Source organism: Portunus trituberculatus, chromosome 31 (assembly GCF_017591435.1).
Source record: "Portunus trituberculatus isolate SZX2019 chromosome 31, ASM1759143v1, whole genome shotgun sequence".
NCBI classification, from domain to species: domain Eukaryota; kingdom Metazoa; phylum Arthropoda; class Malacostraca; order Decapoda; family Portunidae; genus Portunus; species Portunus trituberculatus.
The window spans coordinates 16,813,778-16,833,777 of NC_059285.1; the positions used below are offsets into that span (position 1 = coordinate 16,813,778).

At 40.7% G+C, this 20,000-nt stretch overlaps 1 protein-coding gene across 2 annotated transcripts in view; it reads left to right on the forward strand.

Moving 5' to 3' along the window:
- LOC123511418 (E3 ubiquitin-protein ligase TRIM9-like) overlaps window positions 1-20,000 on the forward strand; it is a 185,318-nt gene that overhangs the window by 133,007 nt on the left and 32,311 nt on the right. For both annotated transcript variants that reach the window (XM_045267285.1, XM_045267286.1), the window contains exons 2-3: window positions 3,918-4,013; window positions 5,145-5,275. In XM_045267285.1, coding sequence (XP_045123220.1) covers window positions 3,918-4,013; window positions 5,145-5,275 — 227 coding nt within the window. The remainder of the gene's footprint in view (window positions 1-3,917; window positions 4,014-5,144; window positions 5,276-20,000) is intronic.

Sequence of the window (20,000 nt, forward strand, 5' to 3'; positions counted from 1 at the left end):
TGTTATCTGTGTTACCTTGCATTTCCTTTTTATTTGTTTATTTTTGTCTTTTCTTCTTTATGTTTTTTTTTGTTTCAATTTCTATCATCTTTCTTGTTTTTGTTTGATTTAGTTTGTTTATTTGTGCAGGTAGTTGATTTTTTAACGTTTTTTTTATGTAAGAGAGAGAGAGAGAGAGAGAGAGAGAGAAAGGTGTGATTCTTTACCTTGCATTTTCGTTTTACTGCTTTCTGTTTAATCTCTCTCTCTCTCTCTCTCTCTCTCTCTCTCTCTCTCTCTCTCTCTGTGTGTGTGTGTGTGTGTGTGTGTGTGTTTAATTTGATCTCATCTGTCTATTTGCCAGTCTTGTTTTAATTCAATCTCAGCATACTCGTCTAATTTCATCTTATCTGTCTACGCTGTCTACGTGTGTATCTGTTACTGTTTTCATCCTTGTCTACCTATTTGATTATACCTGTCTCTTTAATGTCCAACTGTCTATCAAGCTTACTGTTATCTGTCCCGTGTGTCTGTCTATCCAATTCAGTTATACCCTTGATGGCTGTCTATATTCATCTAATTTCCCTTTAATAACCTGTCAATTATTTCATCTTCACCTGGCTGTTCTGTCACACTTGTCTCACTTAACTGCTTCTCCCAATCCTGTCCTTCCTGTCACCTGAGCACCTGTTGCCCTCACCTGTCTTAATTATGCGCCCCGTTGTTTATTTACCTGTTTGCTCTTATTCAGTGTTTCCTTTCTCCCTCTCCTTGCTGGTCCGCCTCTTCATTACAGCAGCAGCTTGGTTCACCTGTCACTCATCTGTCAATTAACTCATTTCGTCACTCAATTGCTCTCTCTCTCTCTCTCTCTCTCTCTCTCTCTCTCTCTCTCTCTCTCACTACAATTTGTCCCTCTATTCAACCTGTCCTGTTTTTTTTTATACCTGTCAGCTATCTAATTTCAGTTCCTTTATCACCTGTGCTCCTGTTCCTCTTCCTCTTCCTTGCCCACCACCACCACCACCACTACCACCACCCCCTCATCATATTCTGTCACCCCTCTCCCTTCCATCCCTCTCTCCCCTGACCTTCTCTTCCCCTCTCCCCACCTCCAATTAACACTGAAGCGTCCCCCCCTTTCACCTGCATGACAAGGTGACATTTGTTCCGAGCCGGAGGTTAATTACTCTCTTTGTATACGATTGACGAAGTGTAAACATTTTTATTAGCAGCTTTGCATTTTAGATTTTTGCGGTAACTCGTGCATTATGTTCAGTTGCTTGTGCTGGGAGGAGGAAAGAAGAGGAGGAGGAGGAGGAGGAGGAGGAGGAAAGAAGAGAGGATGGTGGTGATGAAGTAGGAGGAGAAATAAAAAAAAAGGAAGAGGAAGAGTAGGTGAAAGTAAAGAGAAACGAATAAAGAGAAATAGGAGAAGGAGGAGGAAAGAAGAGAGGATGGTGGAGATGAAGTAGGAGGAGAAAAAGAAAGAAGAGAAGATGATAGTAAGTTGCTTTTTGGTGGGAGAAGGAAAGAAGAGGAGGAGGAGGAGAGAAAGAGGAAGAGGAGTAGGAGGAATAGAGTATGGTGGAGATGAAGCAGGAGAAAAAAAGGAAGAGGAAAAGTAGATGATAATAAAAAAGAAACTAGGAAATTATGTTCAGTTACTTTTGATGTACACATTGGAAGAAGAGGAGAAGGAAGACAGGAGAGGAAGAGGAACAGGAGGAGGAGGAAAACAGGATGGTAGAGATGAAGCAAGAGGAGAAAAAAAAGGAAGAGGAGGAGTAAATGAGAATAAAGAGAAACTATGAAATAAGTGTTTGTGTGATGGAGGAAGAGGAAGATGAAGAGGAAGAGGAAGAGGTGGAGGAAGAGGATGAGAGGATGAAGGTAATGGAGCAGGACAAAGATGTGAGAGAAAGAGAGAGAGACGATAAGAGAGAGAAAGGGAGAGGAGAGAATATGAGTGAAGAGAAACGGAGGGAATAGAAGAAAGGGAAAGAAATGCAAGTAATAAAAGAAAGAAGGGAAAGAAAGGAAAATAAAGTGAAAAGAGGAAACAGAGGAGAGGAGAAGAAAAGATAATGAAAAATATAGGAAGAAAAAAATGATAAAGTAAGGAAAATTAGAGAAGAAAGTAAAAGCAAAAAATGAAAAGAACAAGGAAAAGGAAAAGAAATAACGAAGGGATGAACGAATATAAAAGAAAATAGGAAAAACCTGAATAAAATGTGACAGGAAAAGAGAGAAAGGTCAGAAAGAAATTTGAGAAGAGAGTGAGTGTAAGGGAATGAAGGAAAGAAGAGGAGAGAAAGAAAGGAGAAAAAGTAAGGAAGGATAATACAAATAAAGCTAGGAAGGAAGGAAGAAAGGAGGGGAAATAACAGTAAAATGAGGAGGAAAAAATTGAAAGGTGGAAGGAAAAGAAACGTAACAAAATAAATATAAAGAGAGAGAGAGAGAGAGAGAGAGAGAGAGAGAGAGAGAGAGAGAGAGAGAGAGAGAGAGAGAGAGAGAGAGAGAGAGAGAGTAAAAGTAAAAGGAGGAATGAAAAATAAAGAAACGAGTATAAAGGAGTGAAGAAAAGAGGATAGAGCAAAAAAAGAAAGAAAAAGAAAGAGAGAGAGAGAGAGAGAGAGAGAGAGAGAGAGAGAGAGAGAGAGAGAGAGAGAGAGAGAGAGAGAGAGAGAAAGTTAATAAGTCGTAATACACCAACACTGAAAAGCTGCCAGTATAAAACAAAATAATTCTTGGAAAAGTGTTGATAGAAACTGGAGCCTTTCTCTCTCTCTCTCTCTCTCTCTCTCTCTCTCTCTCGCAAACCTCCTTTCCAGTGATACTTTAATTTATAACCGGAAAACAGTAAAAAAGATGAAAAACGAATAGAATTAAAATAGGTGATCATTTTAGTAACTTCTTGCCCGTATCTGCTTTCCCTCCTCCCTCCCCTTACAAACTTAACCCAGAAGAACGTCTCAAAACCCTTCTAGCCACACCACAACTGGGAAAACAAACCACACCTTCGTTTCTACTAGCAAAGTGCAACGCCTTCTCTGCTTCCATGCTTTTGCTTTTCCCCTCCCTCTCCCCTTTACAAACTTAAGCCAGAAGAACATCTCAAAATCCGTCTAACCACAACACAACTCTCAAAATAAACCACACTTTCGATTTTCTTAGTAAACTGTACTTCCTACTCTACTTCTTCCATGCTCCTACTTTTCCCCTCTCTTTCCCCTTTACGAACTCAAATCCAGAATATCCCAAAACTTGTCTAACCACACCATAACTTTCAAAATAAACCATACCTTCGATTTCACTAGTAAACTTTAACATCCTTCACTGCTTCCCTGCTTTTACTTTTCCCCTCCCTCTCCGCCCTTACAAACTTAACCTAGAACATTTCAAAACCCGTCTAACCACACCATAACTCCCCAAACAAACCACAGCCTTTGCTTTCATTAGTAAACTTTAACTCCTTTCCTATTTCCCTGCTCCTACTTTTCCCCTCCCTCGTCCATTACAAACTTAACCACTTCAGTACTGGAACGCAATTTTACCATGAGATTTGGGTAAAATTAGACTATTCTATTAACATTAAGGAGGGTGTATGGAGGTTAGAAAATTAATGGCTAGAACCACCACTAGTTTAACCCCCTACATAAGTTTCTGAAGCTGAACTAAATCACCAAATAGTAACCAGAATGAATATGAAAACACGTGAGGAAGAGGAAGAGGAAGAGGAAGACAGGCATTAATTTCATTCTTCTTCATGTCATACCCTCGCATACACTTCCCCTCACTCGTACGGAAAGTTAATTAGTTTCTAGAAAAAAATTATAAAGAGAAAAAAAAAGAGAACATTAAAATATACCTAAGAATCTCTCATCATCAAATTTCAACACCATTCTAATTGCACCTTTCTTTCTCCCCAACAGGCTGAGTTATCGGAATCTCTACAGCAGCTATCGGGGCGCGCCAAGTCTGCCCACTCCCAGATCACGAACCTGAAGACTTTCCAGGACCGAGTGAACGTGAGTGTGGCGGCGTGGCGGGGACAGGTGCGGGGAAGCTTGTCAGGTGCACTAAAGATGGAGACAGGTGTTTAAAAAGGCAGTGTGTTGAATGTAAGGATTAATTAGAGCAAGGAGAGAGAGAGAGAGAGAGAGAGAGAGAGAGAGAGAGAGAGAGAGAGAGAGAGAGAGAGAGAGAGAGAGAGAGAGAGAGAGAGAGAGAGAGAGAGACTTGCAGAAATATGATGATGGATGGGTTACGTGGAGAGAGAGAGAGAGAGAGAGAGAGAGAGAGAGAGAGAGAGAGAGAGAGAGAGAGAGAGAGAGAGAGAGAGAGTGTGTTTATGGAAAGTAAAAATAGGAAGCCAGGAAGGTCAGAGAGAGAGAGAGAGAGAGAGAGAGAGAGAGAGAGAGAGAGAGAGAGAGAGAGAGGAGTTGCAAAATGGAAGATGAATGGAGGTCAGAAATAAATCATGAATATTAGAAAATAAGAGAAGGAAGAGAAGAAAGGAAGGAATGAAGCAAAAATAAAGAATGAAGATAAATGAGAGAGAGAGAGAGAGAGAGAGAGAGAGAGAGAGAGAGAGAGAGAGAGAGAGAGAGAGAGAGAGAGAGAGAGAGTTTGTGTGTGTGTGTGTGTGTGTGTGTGTGTGTGTGTGTGTGTGTGTGTGTGTGTGTGTTCCGTCTGTCTGTGAGTCTACCTATCTGCCTACCTGTCAGTGCGTCTATCTGTGTGTCTGTCTGTGTGTTTGTCTGCGTGTCTGTCTGTGTGTCTGTCTGTGTGTCTGTCTGTCTGTCTGTTTGTCTGTCTGTCGAGATATACGAATAGCATGTCTGAATCCTTACCTTAATTAACATCCCCACCTTCCCCTCCCTCCCACACACACACACACACACACACACACACACACACACACACACACACACACACACACACACACACACACACACACACACACACACACACTCACTCACTCACGATCCTCTATCCTTTTTTCTCTCTCTCTCTTTCTATCTCTCTCTCTCTCTCTCTCTCTCTCTCTCTCTCTCTCTCTCTCTCTCACACACACACACACACACACACACACACACACACACACACACACACACACACACACACACACACACACACACACACACACACACACACAGGCTCACTGCGACAGCCTGGCCGGGGAGGTGGAGAAGCAATGTACGGAGCTGCTGGAGGCGGTGCAGCAGGCGAGGACGAGGCTCCTGGCACAGCTGGCGGCGGAGCGGGAGGCCACCACCAAGATATACAGGTAAGAGGGGCGCAGGTGAGGTGAGAGAGAGAGAGAGAGAGAGAGAGGGAGAGAGAGGGCGGTGAGAGGAGATTGGAAAGGTAAGGGCGAGCAGGTTAAGGCAGAGTGGATTGGAGAGGCAGGGAGAGAGAGGGAGAGAGGGGAAATGAGAGAACAGGTGAGAGAGAGGCAGGTGTGAGAGGGGTGATAGGGAAGAGGGGAGCAAGTGAGAGTGGGTGAGTGATGGAGGGTGGCTGCAGGAGGACGAGGAAGAGGAGGAGGAGGAGGAGGAGGAGGAGGAGGAGGAGGAGGAGGAGGAGGAGGAGGAGGAGGAGGAGGAGGAGGAGGAGAAGAGGGGAGAAGGGATAAAGGTGAGGGTAGGTCAGTGGAGGAGCAGGAGGAGGAGGAGGAGGAGGAGGAGGAGGAGGAGGAGGTGGAGGAGGATATACAAGAGAGAAAAAGATGGAAAAGAGGTGAGAGTGGTGATGGAGAGCTGCAAAAGATGGATGAGAGTGGAGAGAGAGAGAGAGAGAGAGAGAGAGAGAGAGAGAGAGAGAGAGAGAGAGAGTGAGAGTGACGGTGAGAGCACAGAATCCTCAGGTGCAAAAAAGTGACCAATACTCTCCCAGGTAAACACAGGTACAGGTAAAATGCAGGTAAGCTTTTACTCCCACGATATCCTAAAGTGGATGGAAGGATGAGGTGGAAGGGTTGCCTGGGCTGCCTGTAATAGACGCATGGAGTGACTGGAAGGTGGATGAAGGAAAGCTGGGAATGATGTGTATTGTGGAGTTATAGAGGCTGATGATGATGATGATGATGACTATGAACACGTAAGAAGACAGCATAGGAAAATAAAGGAAATTTCAAGAAGTCATCAGGTGTACATAATGCCTTTCACAGTATGAAGCGTATCTATCTACCTACTATTTCCATTTTAATTCTCCTTCATGTCATTAACCTCGCCACAACCACTGCTCGTATGTATGTCAGCTAACTATGTCGACTCTGTGCATCCACTACCATCGAAACACTGGCAGTAATTATCGCATTCCTCGAGCTAATTTTCTTGGGCCTGCTGGGGGACTGGCATGTAAGTGGGGATTTTTTTTAGTTTAATCCTTATGCTAAAATGTGGGGAGAGTTTACAAAGAAGAAGAAGAAGAAGAGGAGAAGAAAGTGTGAAAGCGTCGATAGAAAATGGGGAAGGTGTAAGGGAGAAGGAATAAAAGTCATCTATGTGAATGATCCACTACCTTCAAAACACAGGCAGTAACTTATCCCATTCCTTTGGCTAATTCTCTTGAACCTGCTGGGAAACTGGCATGTAAGTGGGTCTTTTTTTTTAGCGTAATTCGTTTTTTGTTGCCCTTGGCCAGACATCTCTTAAGAAAAAAAAAAAAATCACATACAAACAGCAAAAGGAAGCACACCTATATTTGAAGCGCTCTTTATTTCATTCCCACTTTGAATTTTAACCCTTTTACCGATGTACACCCACTACCTTCAAAACACAGGCAGTAACTTATCCCATTCCTTTGGCTAATTCACTTTGACCTGCTGGGGGACTGCCATATAAGTGGGCCTTTTTTTTTTTTTTAGTTTACTTTAATTTTTTGTTGCCCTTGACCAGATTTGCTTCTCACATAAAATAAAATCACGTATATAAAAAGAAAACAGCAAAAGGAAGCACACCTACATTTGCAGTCACCTTTCTTTTATTCTCACTGTGATTTCTAACCTTTCCACCGTGACGACCAGCACTTCACACCACTAAAAGCAACGCGTGAAATCTTGATCATAAGCATCCACAAGAAAGAAGGAAATTCGAAAAGAGAACAGATTTTCCACTTTCTACCTGGTATTGTATTTAGATGCCTCTCTTTGGTTCGTGATTAAAGGAAACGTGGCAAATCACTGTGAAAGGGTTCAATGTTTACCTTTCTCTCATGTCTCCCTAATGCCCTAACGGTCTCTCTGTGAAGCCTGGCAATTGTTAGGTTAGCTTAAAGTTAGGTTAGGCCCTCCGTATATCACAGGGTTACGAGAGGAGTGAGGTGTGTTAGGTTACTTAAGAACATTAAAAAAAAACAGGAAAATGCGCCTCCTCTTAACCTACGTCTCTCTAAGGAATGCAAATTTAGTTTCTTCAATTTCGCTTCCTAGGAAATATTTCTCATTCCCTATATCTTTTTTACACATCCTTCTTTTTCGCTGATTCTAACAGACATACATCCTTCTTATGTGAAAACCAGAACTGTACCACATAATCAAGATGCGGTCTGACCAGTGCCAAATATAGTCGTAATATTGGTTAGGTTGGGTCGGGATCCCAGCATATCACGGGGTTATGAGGGAAGTAGAAGGGAAAACGAGATTAGGTTGTTAGGTTTGGATCCCAGTAGATCACAGGGTTATGAGGGGAGGCGCAAAGAAGCAGAAGTGTGGTTCCTATCCTAAGACACTTCCACGACACACTGCCACTATTTGTAAAGATTCTAGTTAAAGGTACGCTGGTTTTTCAGAGTGTTTTAATGGTTGCGGTGACAAATTAACGTGAATTCTGCGTTAAGGAAATACTCTCCTCAGAACCCGACCAGTCATCTCTGTGGCCTTAGAAAATAGTCTTGGTGAGAGAGTAAAGTGTTTCTGAATACGACCGTGAGGGTGAGGAATAAGGTTAGGTTAGGTTAGGTTAAGTTTCCATCAACATGCAGGGTTAGGAGGACAGACGCTAAGCAGTGGAGGGGAGTGAGGTGTGAGGGAAGTCTGTCCGTGACCACGCTCTTCTGTTTACGTGAGTGTTGGTGCAGGTAGTGGCGGCTTCAATTAATCAGCTGGGCTTAGGAAGGATTCAAAGGTGTGCTGTTGTCTCTTATCCTTTTGTAATCCCTTGTACTCGTGTTATGGCGTATTTCTGAACCTGCGCGCCTTTCATGCTGATTGAGTGGAACGTTAACGAAAGCCATTGACAAAGATTTGCAGACACGACTCGCTGCAGTGCTGGCAAATAGAACACGAAGAGAGAAAGACTGGCCAGGATTCAAAGGTTTATCTGTTGTCATTTACGGGAAGCTGATAAATGCAGAGTTGCGCATCACCAATACTGAAACACAACAAGAAAGTGATCCATTATATTTCCTGTTCTGATCATTCTTCAGTCTTGCTTAATCCCTTCAGTACTGGGACACATTTGTATTTAGAGTTTTGTGTATGATTAGGCCATTTTATTGACATTAGGAAGGGTCTATGAAGGTCAGAAGATTAATGGCCACAGTCTTCACTATTTCAATCCTCCCACATAAGTTTCTAAAGCTGTAGAGGAATGTGGAAATGCGTCATGGTATTGAAGGAGTTAAGCCTTTCTCGTGAAGTCAACTAGCATGATTTTTACACATCACACTCAGCACACACACACACACACACACACACACACACACACACACACACACACACACACACACACAACGCGCGTAAAATGTGAAAAAAGGAAAGAGAAAAAGTCTTAACAGGTATTCAGTATCTTACCAACAGCTGAAAAAAACTTAAAACTTTTTACAAACCTTTCCACATGCTCTTCAGATAACACACACAAAATCACACAAGCTAGAAATAAAATAAAACCATATCGAACCAGAAGAGAAAAGGAAAAAGGAAAAAAAAAAAAAATAGACTTAACTGATATTCATTCTTTTTACTAACATTTAAAAATCTTACCACACTTCTCCCCTCTGCCAAAGGTCCTGTGTGTGTGTGTGTGTGTGTGTGTGTGTGTGTGTGTGTGTGTGTGTGTGTGTATGTGCGTGCGCGTGTGTGTGAGTCTGTGGGCGTTCACTGAGCTGCATTAACGTAAAAAAAAAACACACGGTTAAGACCCTTCCGGACCTTCCCGCGAGAGCTCTTAGGTTAGTAAGCAAGCAGGGAAGCAAGCAGAGGAGGAGAAGGAGGCAAGGAGGCAAGGAGGCAGCAAGGAGGCGAGGAAGCACGGAGGGCAGGAAGGAGGCAGGCAGGCAAGCAGAGAGGGGAGGAGCAAGAGTTGAGGCAGAGCAACTTTGGCCTGAATTATGCAAACCAAGCAACAGTCACGTGTCACAAACCACAAGAGCTGAGTACGTGGGGTTTTCATTGCGTCCGTGGCTGCATCCTGGCTTGGTGGGGCTGGGTGGTGGGAGGAAGGGCTGAGGAGAGAGAAAGGAGGTCTGCCGGCGTCTTGTGGTGTGAAAGAGGGATGCAGGTAGATAGATATGTAGGTTGGTGGATAGATAAATAGTGGAGGAAAGGTGCTGATTGATAGATGTAGGTATAGACAGACAGATAATGACTGGTGGTGGGAGGAAGGACTAGGGAGGGAGAAAGGAGGTCTGCCGGCGTCTTGTGGTGTGAAAGAGGGATGCAGGTAGATAGATATGTAGGTTGGTGGATAGATAAGGAATGAAAGAGAGATTGATAGATGTAGTGATAGACACATAATAACTAGTGGTGGGAGGAAGGGCTAGGGAGGGAGAAAAGGAGGTCTGCCAGCGTCTAGTGGTTTGAAAGAAGGATGCAGGTGGATAGATATGTAAGTTGGTGGACAGATAAGGAGTGAAAGAGAGGCACAGACTGATAGATTTATTGATAGATAGACAGATAATGACTGGTGGTGTGTTCAAGAGGGATGGGAAGGAAGAAAGGAGGTCTGTCAGCGTCTTGAGGTGTGAAAGAAGGATGCAAGTGGATAAATATGTAGGTTGGTGGATAGATAAGGAGTGGAAGAGAGGTGCAGATTGATATATTGATAGATGTATTGATAGATAGACAGATAATGACTGAAAGAGACTAGTAAACATGAAAACTGACAGAAGGACAGACACGCCGAAAGAGTCAGACAAAAAAAAAGACAATTAAGCACGTGTAAGAAGACAAAAGAACACAGACATGCAAAAGACAGATGAACAGAAATATGCAAAAAAAAAAAGATAAACAGTCCGGAAGGAATAAAAAAAAAGCACAAACAGACTGAGAGATAAACAAATGCAGACAACAGAAGTGAAGAGACAGACAAATAAAATAAATAGATATGTAAACACAGAAAAATGCTGACTGAAACACAAATATTAATGAAAAGGAAAGGAAATAACAGGCAGACATTTAAAGAGAGACAGACAGACAGACAGACAGGCAAACAGACGTACAGACAGACAGACGTACAGATTGGTAACAAAGGAAGGCTCTCATGATTTGACGCACAGTGTTGCCATCACGGTAGTCTTGATATTGAGCGTGTGCAGGAGAACAAACAGCAAAATGAACAAACACACAAACGCTGTCCTGTCGTATTCTGAAGGCTGTCATCCTCGGCTGCTGTGTTTTGATGCAGCACTGCACAACACAATTCAGTAAGCAGCACAACACAACTCAAACAGACAATACAATACAGCAATATACTAAACAAAGCAGTACAACACAGCACAGTACAACATAACACAACACAGACAAACAACACAGGAAGCAACACAACACAACCAAACACAATATTATACAACCAAACACAACATACCAAACAACACAACACAACCAAACACAACACAACACACCAAACAACACAACACAATATAGGGAGCAACAGAACACAACACAGCTAGCAACACAACAGAACGCAGTACAACGCAACACAACCAGCTATACAAGACAACACAGCACGATACACAGACAACACAACATAACATAACACAATACAATACAACACAGCAACGCAACACAGCACAAAAATAACATAGAAAGGACAGGACACAACACCAGACAACACAATACACCAAAGAACACAACATACAACACCACAACACCACACAACACAACACGGGGAGCAACAGAACACAACACAACACAGTACAACACACAACACACCACACCACACCACAATACAACACACCAACGAACACAACACCACGTAGGAAACACCAGAACACACCAGAACACGCCAAACAACACAACGCAACACATCGCCGCGGGTGTGGAATTATTATTGTTGCCAAGATGAACACAGGAAAAGTTGACAGACGAGCAAAAAAAAAAAAAAAAAATGGAAAACAAAGTGAGAGAAAACGAGAAATTGATGTGAAGATAACTGTTTCGCCTCACACACACACACACACACACACACACACACACACACACACACACACACACACACACACACACACACGATGACAATGATTTTTTTCCTTGTTTTTTGTTTTGTTTTTGTTTTCGTCATTTCAAGTAAACATGACCACTGGAAAAATAAAAAAAAGTAATGAAGTTAAATGCAAAAAAAAAAAAAAAAGTGAATAAGTAAAAAGAAAAGTAATCGTAACATTATGACTTTTCTCTCTTTTCTTTTCATTTTTTGGCCTTTTCAAATCAACACCACCAAGAAAATAAATTAATAAAGAGAAATTAGATAAAAGAAAAAAAAACAATAAACAGTGCTAACATTTAATTCAATCACCAAATAAACACGAAAGAAAAAAAAAAGATAAAACAAAAACAAAAAACAGAAGCGAAAAAAATGACAATAATAGAACAACATAATTTCCCTTCTGTCATCACACACACACACACACACACACACACACACACACACACACACACACACACACACACACACACACGTAAAAAATGTATATTCTTACCATTGTATTAGCACATTCACTGGGCAATCCTTATTATACACTTCTGTGCTTAAAATCATGATGCTGCATTTTCACAAGTGAGTGTTGCTGCTTCTGCTTCAAACACCCACCAGCGAGCAGTGTTGTATTGAATTATTGTAAGCTTAGTAAACACACGCTGACTTCCACATTTAGTTCAAATTTCTACATCATGTGGAATATAAACGTTATATTTATTTATGTTTTTAATGAGTTAGGTCAAGGGTGAGAGAGAGAGAGAGAGAGAGAGAGAGAGAGAGAGAGAGAGAGAGAGAGAGAGAGAGAGAGAGAGAGAGAGATTCGTTCAGTTTACCACTACCAAAAAGATATTAGTAAAAAAATAGTCAATTAAGTTCCAAAAATGTCTTGATCCTTATCTTTTTAAACAGTTCAAGTCACAGAACAGAGAGAGAGAGAGAGAGAGAGAGAGAGAGAGAGAGAGAGAGAGAGAGAGAGAGAGCATAAATCACTGCATTGGGTCTAGCTTTCCCATCTCGGTGGTTCGATACAAGTAATGGTTTTCAAGGCAGCCATTGATTAGTGAGTATTGAAGGAGGCTGATTAGGTGCCCGGCCAGTCCATAATAGGTAGTGTGTGTGTGTGTGTGTGTGTGTGTGTGTGTGTGTGTGTGTGTGTGTGGCGAGTCCTCACTAATACCAAGCGAGCGAGAAAACCTAAGATGAAAAGGAAGAGAAAAAGAGAAAAATTACGTTCTTTTCTGAAATTTATTGTTATTAGAGTTGTTTTTATGTTTCTTTATGTAACTATTTTTATTGTTTTATTGTGTGTTAATTTTTTGTGTTTTTCCTATTGTTTGTCTGTTTATCTGTTTTGTTTATTTGGAGTTGATCCGATGTTTCCTAAGCTATAAAAGTATTACATTTTTTAACCCTTTCATTGCTACACATCGCCCATTAATCACTAACTAATCTGGGACATTTTTTCTCATGCTGCAGACATTTCCAAACATTACACTGACTAGAAATTGTAAAAAAAAAAAAAATAAATAAATAAACTATTCTTCTCACCCATTTCCTTCATGTAGGCGCTTAGAAAGATTTCATGGAATTTTTTAAAGCCGCGTCACGATCAGAGAGTTGAAACATTAAAAAAATGTTCTGGAAGTTGTTTATGATAATGGTAAAGACTGTAGAGGAGGAAAAGGGTTAATTACACAACAGTAGGTGGCCGGTGACTGTCTGAAACCCAAATACTTGATTACAGTTTTATTTTATACAATATTGGCTTTTGACGAGAACTTTTTAGTTAACCCCTTCAGTATCGGGACATTTTTATCTTGAGGTATGTTTACGATTAGACCATTTTATTGACATTAGGAAGGGTCTATGGAGATCAGGAGATTAATAGCCAGTCTTCACTATTTCAATCCCCCACATGAGTTCCTGAAGCTGTAGAAAATCACCAAATAGTCACCAGAATGAATATGGAAACGCGTCCTGGTACTGAAGGGGTTAAGGAGGTATTTTTGGGTACCTTTTATCTGAAAACCAATCCGTTATGGAAGTATTACCCAGAATGCCATCTTACCCTCGGACCGTGGCCAGGATTCGAACCCTTGCGCTTGGTGACCTCTCGGCCTCCAAAGCGCGCGTGGTTCCACTGTACTGTAATGGGAAAATATTGTAGAAGCTTGTGTCGCGAAGTGTCTCTGAACCCAGGCGGCCTTCTGACACAACCTTCCGTCTCCAAAACATTCCGCCAAACATTTCCCTTGCCACTCACACCCTTACAGGAGCATGTTCTCTAGTTTTCCTGTCGTGGAACCTGATTTTTTTTTTGAGGGGGGACACGACCAGCAGGAGACGACCACGCGCTGTTTGGTGGTGTGCTCAAGACGAAAAGTGGTCGTGTCATGTTCTCTTGAAATTTCCTTACCTCTTTATTTTTCTTTTCTTTTTACATTTTTTTTTTCTATTTCCCAGAGCCATGTTAGGTCAGTGTGGGATTCAGCCTGTGTGTGCATCAATCAATACTGTGACAATCCCGTGATGCTAATGTTTTGACTCTTCACAAATGAATAGATAGACAAGTAAATGAATAAGTAAAACAAGATAAATAAATAGAATATAGTAAAGTAAACAGAATAAATGAATGAGAAAGCTCCCCCTTCATACACTTCCTTTTTTGGACTTTTCCTCACTTTAGTTATTTTCCTCCGTGTCTTTCCTTCCCCCGTGGCTTTCCTTCACCCGTAGGACAAAATGAATAGATAAAATAGAATAAAATAGATAAGATAAATGAATGAAAAGTCGTTCCCTCATACACTCCCCCATTAGACTCTTCCTCTAGCTATTTTCCCCCGTGGCTTTCCTTCCCCCATGTAGGATGAAATGAATAGATAAAATAAGATAAATGAATGAAATATTGTTCTCTCATTCCCCCATTGGACTTTTCCTCTTGTTATTTTCCCCTGTGGCCTTCCTTCCCCCATCCCCCAGGATAGAGACAGCACTGCGATAGGATACGGCAACACTGACTGAAGCATCCTTGTCAATCGCTGAGGCTGTTAACGTTGCTGGGTTGTATAGAAAGGATATCAAAGTTAAGTTAGTTTAGGTTAGGTGATATTTAATGAGGTTAAGTTAGGTTTGGTCATTTTTAATTAAATTTGGTTACGTTTTGATTAGGTAAGGTCAGATTAGGTTAGGTAAAGCCAGATTAGCTTATGTTACGTTAGATTGTTAAGTTAGATAAGTGTATGTTGAATTAGGTTAGGTTAAGTCAGTTTGATGTTAGGTGAGGTTAGATTAGGTTAAATTAGATTAGGTTAAGTAAAGTCAAATTAGCTTGTGTTATGTTAAATTGTTGGGTTAAGTCAGGTTACATTAGTTTATATTGGATTCTTTTTCTTATTTATACCATGTGGGCTTTTCACGGGAATTTCTGGGCTAAAGGGGATACATTTTTTGGGGGCATCTCCTATCTCAAACCCCATCCGCTAGGAAACCCTTGCCCCGAGTGAGGAAGCCCAACCTACACTCAGACCGTGGACAGGATTCGAACCCGTGCGCTTGGAGACCCCTCGGACCCCAAAGCACGCCTGGTTCCACTGTACCACGGATAAGTTAAGTTAGCTCGAGTTAGGTGTTATTAATGGTTAGGTGAAGTTAGGTTACATTAGATGAGCTTCAGATGAATGGACCACAGCAAACATTTATGTAGGTAAAGGAAGTAAAGGACGGCACGGGAATAACATTAGCCATTTTCTCTGCAAAGCTTCAAATTAATGGAGTTCTTTCATTTCACAGCTGGTCCCTTAATTGTGTACATCACGATTTGTACAGGCATTATATTTTACGCCTGAAAAAGAAAAAAATCAGACCTGTAATTACTGTTCTAAAATCATTTCCACAATTCCCACGCTATTACTGCAATGGTCGCTCTTTCTTGTTATATTCAGAGCAATGCAAAATAATAACAATAGACAAATAGATAAATAAATAAATGAAGATGCATGGATACACAGAAAGAAAAAGGGAGAATAATCTTATTAAACTAACCCAACTCAACTCAACTCAGCCTAACCTTGTGTTTCGTAAGCTCCAGAGTTATTTAAGAGTTATAGGGAGTTATATCAGTTATAAAGCGAGAAGAGAAAAGGTCAATCAATAAATAAATACATACAGGTGAAAGTCAAATACACCAATAAAAAAAAAGAAGAGAGGATAGGTAAGTGGTTAGGGACGCAATAAAAGCAACAAACAGAAGAAAAGTCAAAAGTTAAATAAAAAGTAGATAAATAAATAGAGATGCATGGATACACAGAAAGAGAAGAGAGAATAATCTTACTCAACCTAACTCAACTCAACCTAACCTTACCTAACCTTGTGTTTCATAAGCTACAGTTATTTAAGAGACCTTCCTGGAAACACACCTTAATTGAAAAGAAAAAGTTATAGGGGGTTATGTCAGTTGTAGAAATAAATAGATAAAAAGTCAATGGCTAAATAAATACATACAAATGAAAGTCAAATATCAACAAACACACCAATAAAAAACACACACAAAAAGAGGCAAGTGGCTATAGACGTAAAATAAAACAACAAATAATAAAAAAAGCTAAATACAATAGAATAAACAAAACACAAGTGGCTGCAGAAAAAAAAACATGAAATAAAAAAAGAGCCAGCAGCTAAATATAAAAAATAAAAAATAAAATAAACCTAAGCAGCTACAGAGATAAAAAAAAAAGAACATCAAATCCCCAAAAAGGTCAACAGCTAAACAGAAAAAAAGAACCAAAAGTGAAATAAACATCCACAGTAGGAGGAGCTGAAAAGATAAAAAAAAAAAAACACACACACACACATTGTACAAGAGAGAGGGGAGTCAGAGAAAGGGAGAGACAGAGAGGGAGAAGGGGAGGAAAAAGAGAGAGGGGAGTCAGGAGAAAGGGAGAAGCAAAGAGGGAGAAGGGGAGGAAACTTTGTACACTGCTCTAGAGAAAGAGAGACTTGCTCGGTACACTCGCTGCCTCTCAGAGATTGTTTGTGGCAGGGAAACCAGAAGGGCAACGTCAGAAAGAGGAGAAAACCTTGCCAAGACCAGTGTGTCAAGAAAACAAAAACAAAAAAAACTAAGGGTTGATTAAAATACTGAAACAAGCAGGAAAAGATACAAGAGCGAGGGACGGATAGACAGACAGGCAGATGGACGCACAACAAGAGGCAGACAGACAAGCAGACAGACAGGCAGACAGACAGGCAGACAGACAAGTAGACAGACAGACAGACAGACAGACAGACAGACAGACAAGAAGGTGGATCTATATTTCAAAGCTGTGATAAAAAGGTAACGATGCGAATAAATGTTTAGGAGAGAGAGAGAGAGAGAGAGAGAGAGAGAGAGAGAGAGAGAGAGAGAGAGAGAGAGAGAGAGAGCGTGTGGCAGTAGAAGTGATGAAGATTAACATTTGAAAGGTCAGATAGAGCAAATCAAAGGACAGTAAAAGAATTATGAATTACACTTATAACAGAAAGAGAGAGAGAGAGAGAGAGAGAGAGAGAGAGAGAGAGAGAGAGAGAGAGAGAAAGGAGAAAGGCGAACAGATATGAAAAAAAAATTCAGTGTGTGAGTGGCTAGGAATATGAATAAAGCAAGTGCACTCTCTCTCTCTCTCTCTCTCTCTCTCTCTCTCTCTCTCTCTCTCTCAGCCACTATGCTTTATGAAGTTATCTTGTTGCAAATTTAGCACGTCCAGTCTGGCTTTGTGTTGTGTGGTGCGGTGTGGTGTTGTGCTGTGTTGAGTTGCGTTATGCATACCACGCAGGAATAGTCATGAGTGTTACGCGGCGCTGTGTTGTCTTGGGTGTTGTATATGTCACGTCCAAAACAAACCTGACCAAGCTCCTCCCAAACACTGCCTTAGCTCCGCCCCCCTTTATCTTTTTGTTATTTCTAGCAAGCTGATTGGTGTTTTTTTGGATGCAGTTTATAGACTCTCATTTATGGTCTTCTTTTTATGTAAGAGGGGAAAGCTGGCCTAGAGCAACGTAAAGAGTGAAATAAGGAATAAAAGTCCACTTATTTTCCAGCCCTCTTGCAGGTCAGAGGGAGTAAGCTAAGAGAAAATGGGGAGATGTCTTGAAATTTAATGAAACTATATCTTGCTAAATAATTCTAGGTGTGTGTGTGTGTGTGTGTGTGTGTGTGTGTGTGTGTGTGTGTGTGTGTGTGTGTTTGAAGTTCTTTTTTCAGGGAGTAATGATGGAATTTAAGAGACAAAAGTGCAAATGACTTTAGCATATTAACACTTCAGAGGGGAGGTAGGAGAATGACAAGTATACATCATGAGGTGCAGCTGCTTCGTGGAGTCAGCTGCAAGAGGCGTGGCTCAGTGAAGTGGATGATGATTCTACCTTCAAAAAAAAAAAAAAAAAAAAAAAAAAAGATTCTACCTTAAAAAAAAAGAAAAGAGTTCATATGCTAATGTTTTGTTGTGATTGACATGATGCGGGCGAGTAAATGTGTCACGGGTGGAATTGAGTGGAATTGAGTGCAGGATAAGCGTGTTTGAGTGTATGATTCGTGGTATTAGGTTTGTTGAGGTTGGTTTGGTGGTGGGTGAGAAAAAAAAAAAGAGAAATGTTGCAGGATTTTTTTTTGTTTATTTATTTATTTTTCTTTTGTGGTGGGTGATGTGGCTGGTGTTTGTGGATTTGTGTCTCTTTTATTTGTCTTTTTCTTTTTTCTTTTTTTTTTACTTTTTTTATCTTTTCATTTTCCTTTACTTTCATTTATTTTGCTATTCTCTTTTTTTCATCTTTATTTATTTGTATTTTATTTGTTGTATTTGTATTTCTTAAGCTCTCTATTTATGTTTTGGCTTTTAATGCATTTCTTTTACTCTTCTTCCTTTTATCTATTTTTCTTCTTTACCTTTTTCATCTGATCTATTTCTTCTTTATATTTTCAAGTGCATTTCCTAGTTTGTGTTAGTCTTATTTAAGTTTGTTTAGTTTTATTTTTCAGTTTCTAATTCTCCTCATTTATCTTTCTCTCTTTTATTCCTCATCTATTTAACTTCATTTCATTGTTCATCTTTTCATATTCTTTACTTTTCATTACATCCACATTTTTTTTCTGTCTATCTGTGTGTGTGTGTGTGTGTGTGTGTGTGTGTGTGTGTGTGTGTGTGTGTGTGTGTGTCTGTCTGTCTATCTATCTCTCTCTGTCTCTCTCTCTCTCTCTCTCTCTCTCTCTCTCTCTCTCTCTCTCTCTCTCTCTCTCTCTCTCTCTGCACCTCCCCCCATCTCTCTCTCTCCACTGGCTTCACTCACATATATATTTCAATTTATTTATCCTTGCTTCACTCAAGACGCCAACTGTTACATCGCGCTGGCTGCTTCAAAGTTGGGCATGATTTATTTTCACTCCATCTTCCTTTGATGATAATGTCAGTGCGTGCGTGTGTGTTTATGGCTCAGAGGCAGTGACAGTAGTGGTGGTGGTGGTGGTGGGTAGTGAGGAGTAATGGTGGGTGGAAGGAACTGTTGGTGGTGGTAGTAGTAGTGGTGGTGGTCAGTGTTGCAGTGTGGTAAGCCAGATCCCCTTACCGCTAATGGCAAGCTCTTGAAGGCAGCAGGTTTTAAGATCACACGGGGAGAAAAACAAGCAGGTCAGACTGTCAGCTTTAACACGTGTACCATCGAGAAGTGGATTGCCAAGTAAACATTTAGCGTGATCGTATCTGTTGCCTGGAGGAGAAGTAAGAAGAAGAGGAGGAGGAGGAGGAGGAGATGGAGAAAGAGTAAGAGGAGGAGGAAGAGTAAGAGGAAGCAATGTATTATGTATCATACTAGAATGTTCATGACTAGATATTGTTTTTAGGTAATGAATCACACAAGGGGTCTGTCCGGAATGGTTTATTTAACGCACCCAGCCGCGTTATTATGACGTGAAGCATAGGAATGAATCTACTTTCGCATCCATATGGCTAATGAACGCTGTGAATGAACTGAACTGAATATTGGAGGAACACAAAGAAAAGCCAAGCAGTAGCAGACTTGTTGGGATACTTGTGTTGGTTCTACTATACTGCCATAATGTTGAGATAGGATAGAATAGGAGGTCGCGAAGGTTGAGGAAGAGGAGGAGGAGGAGGAGGAGGAGGAGGAGGAGAAAGAGAAGACACAAAAGAAGTAGCAAACAGTAGACACATTTTTTTTAACAGTGGATGAAGAAAAAAAAAAAACGTCAAATGTATTAAAAAAAAGATGAAAAGCATCCAATTTAATGCTCATTCTACCGAAAAAAGTAAGTAAATAGAAAAATGAATAAAAAAGTTGCAAAGTGACGGCTAATTTATTTCGACGGATCCGCCAAATAGTGACAAGTGACAGTGCGGTGTGGTGTGTGACTGCATATACTACTTGTGTAACTCCCACTGCGGTGATGTGGTGGAGTGTGGTGGTGAAATAATGATGAAAGGTGAAATAATGGTGATGAAATACTGTAACGACGTGTGATGGTGAGTGAAAAGTGATGTATGATTATGCGATAGTGAATTATGGTGTGTGTTTTTATAGGTGCGCTGTGATGGTGAGTGATGGTGT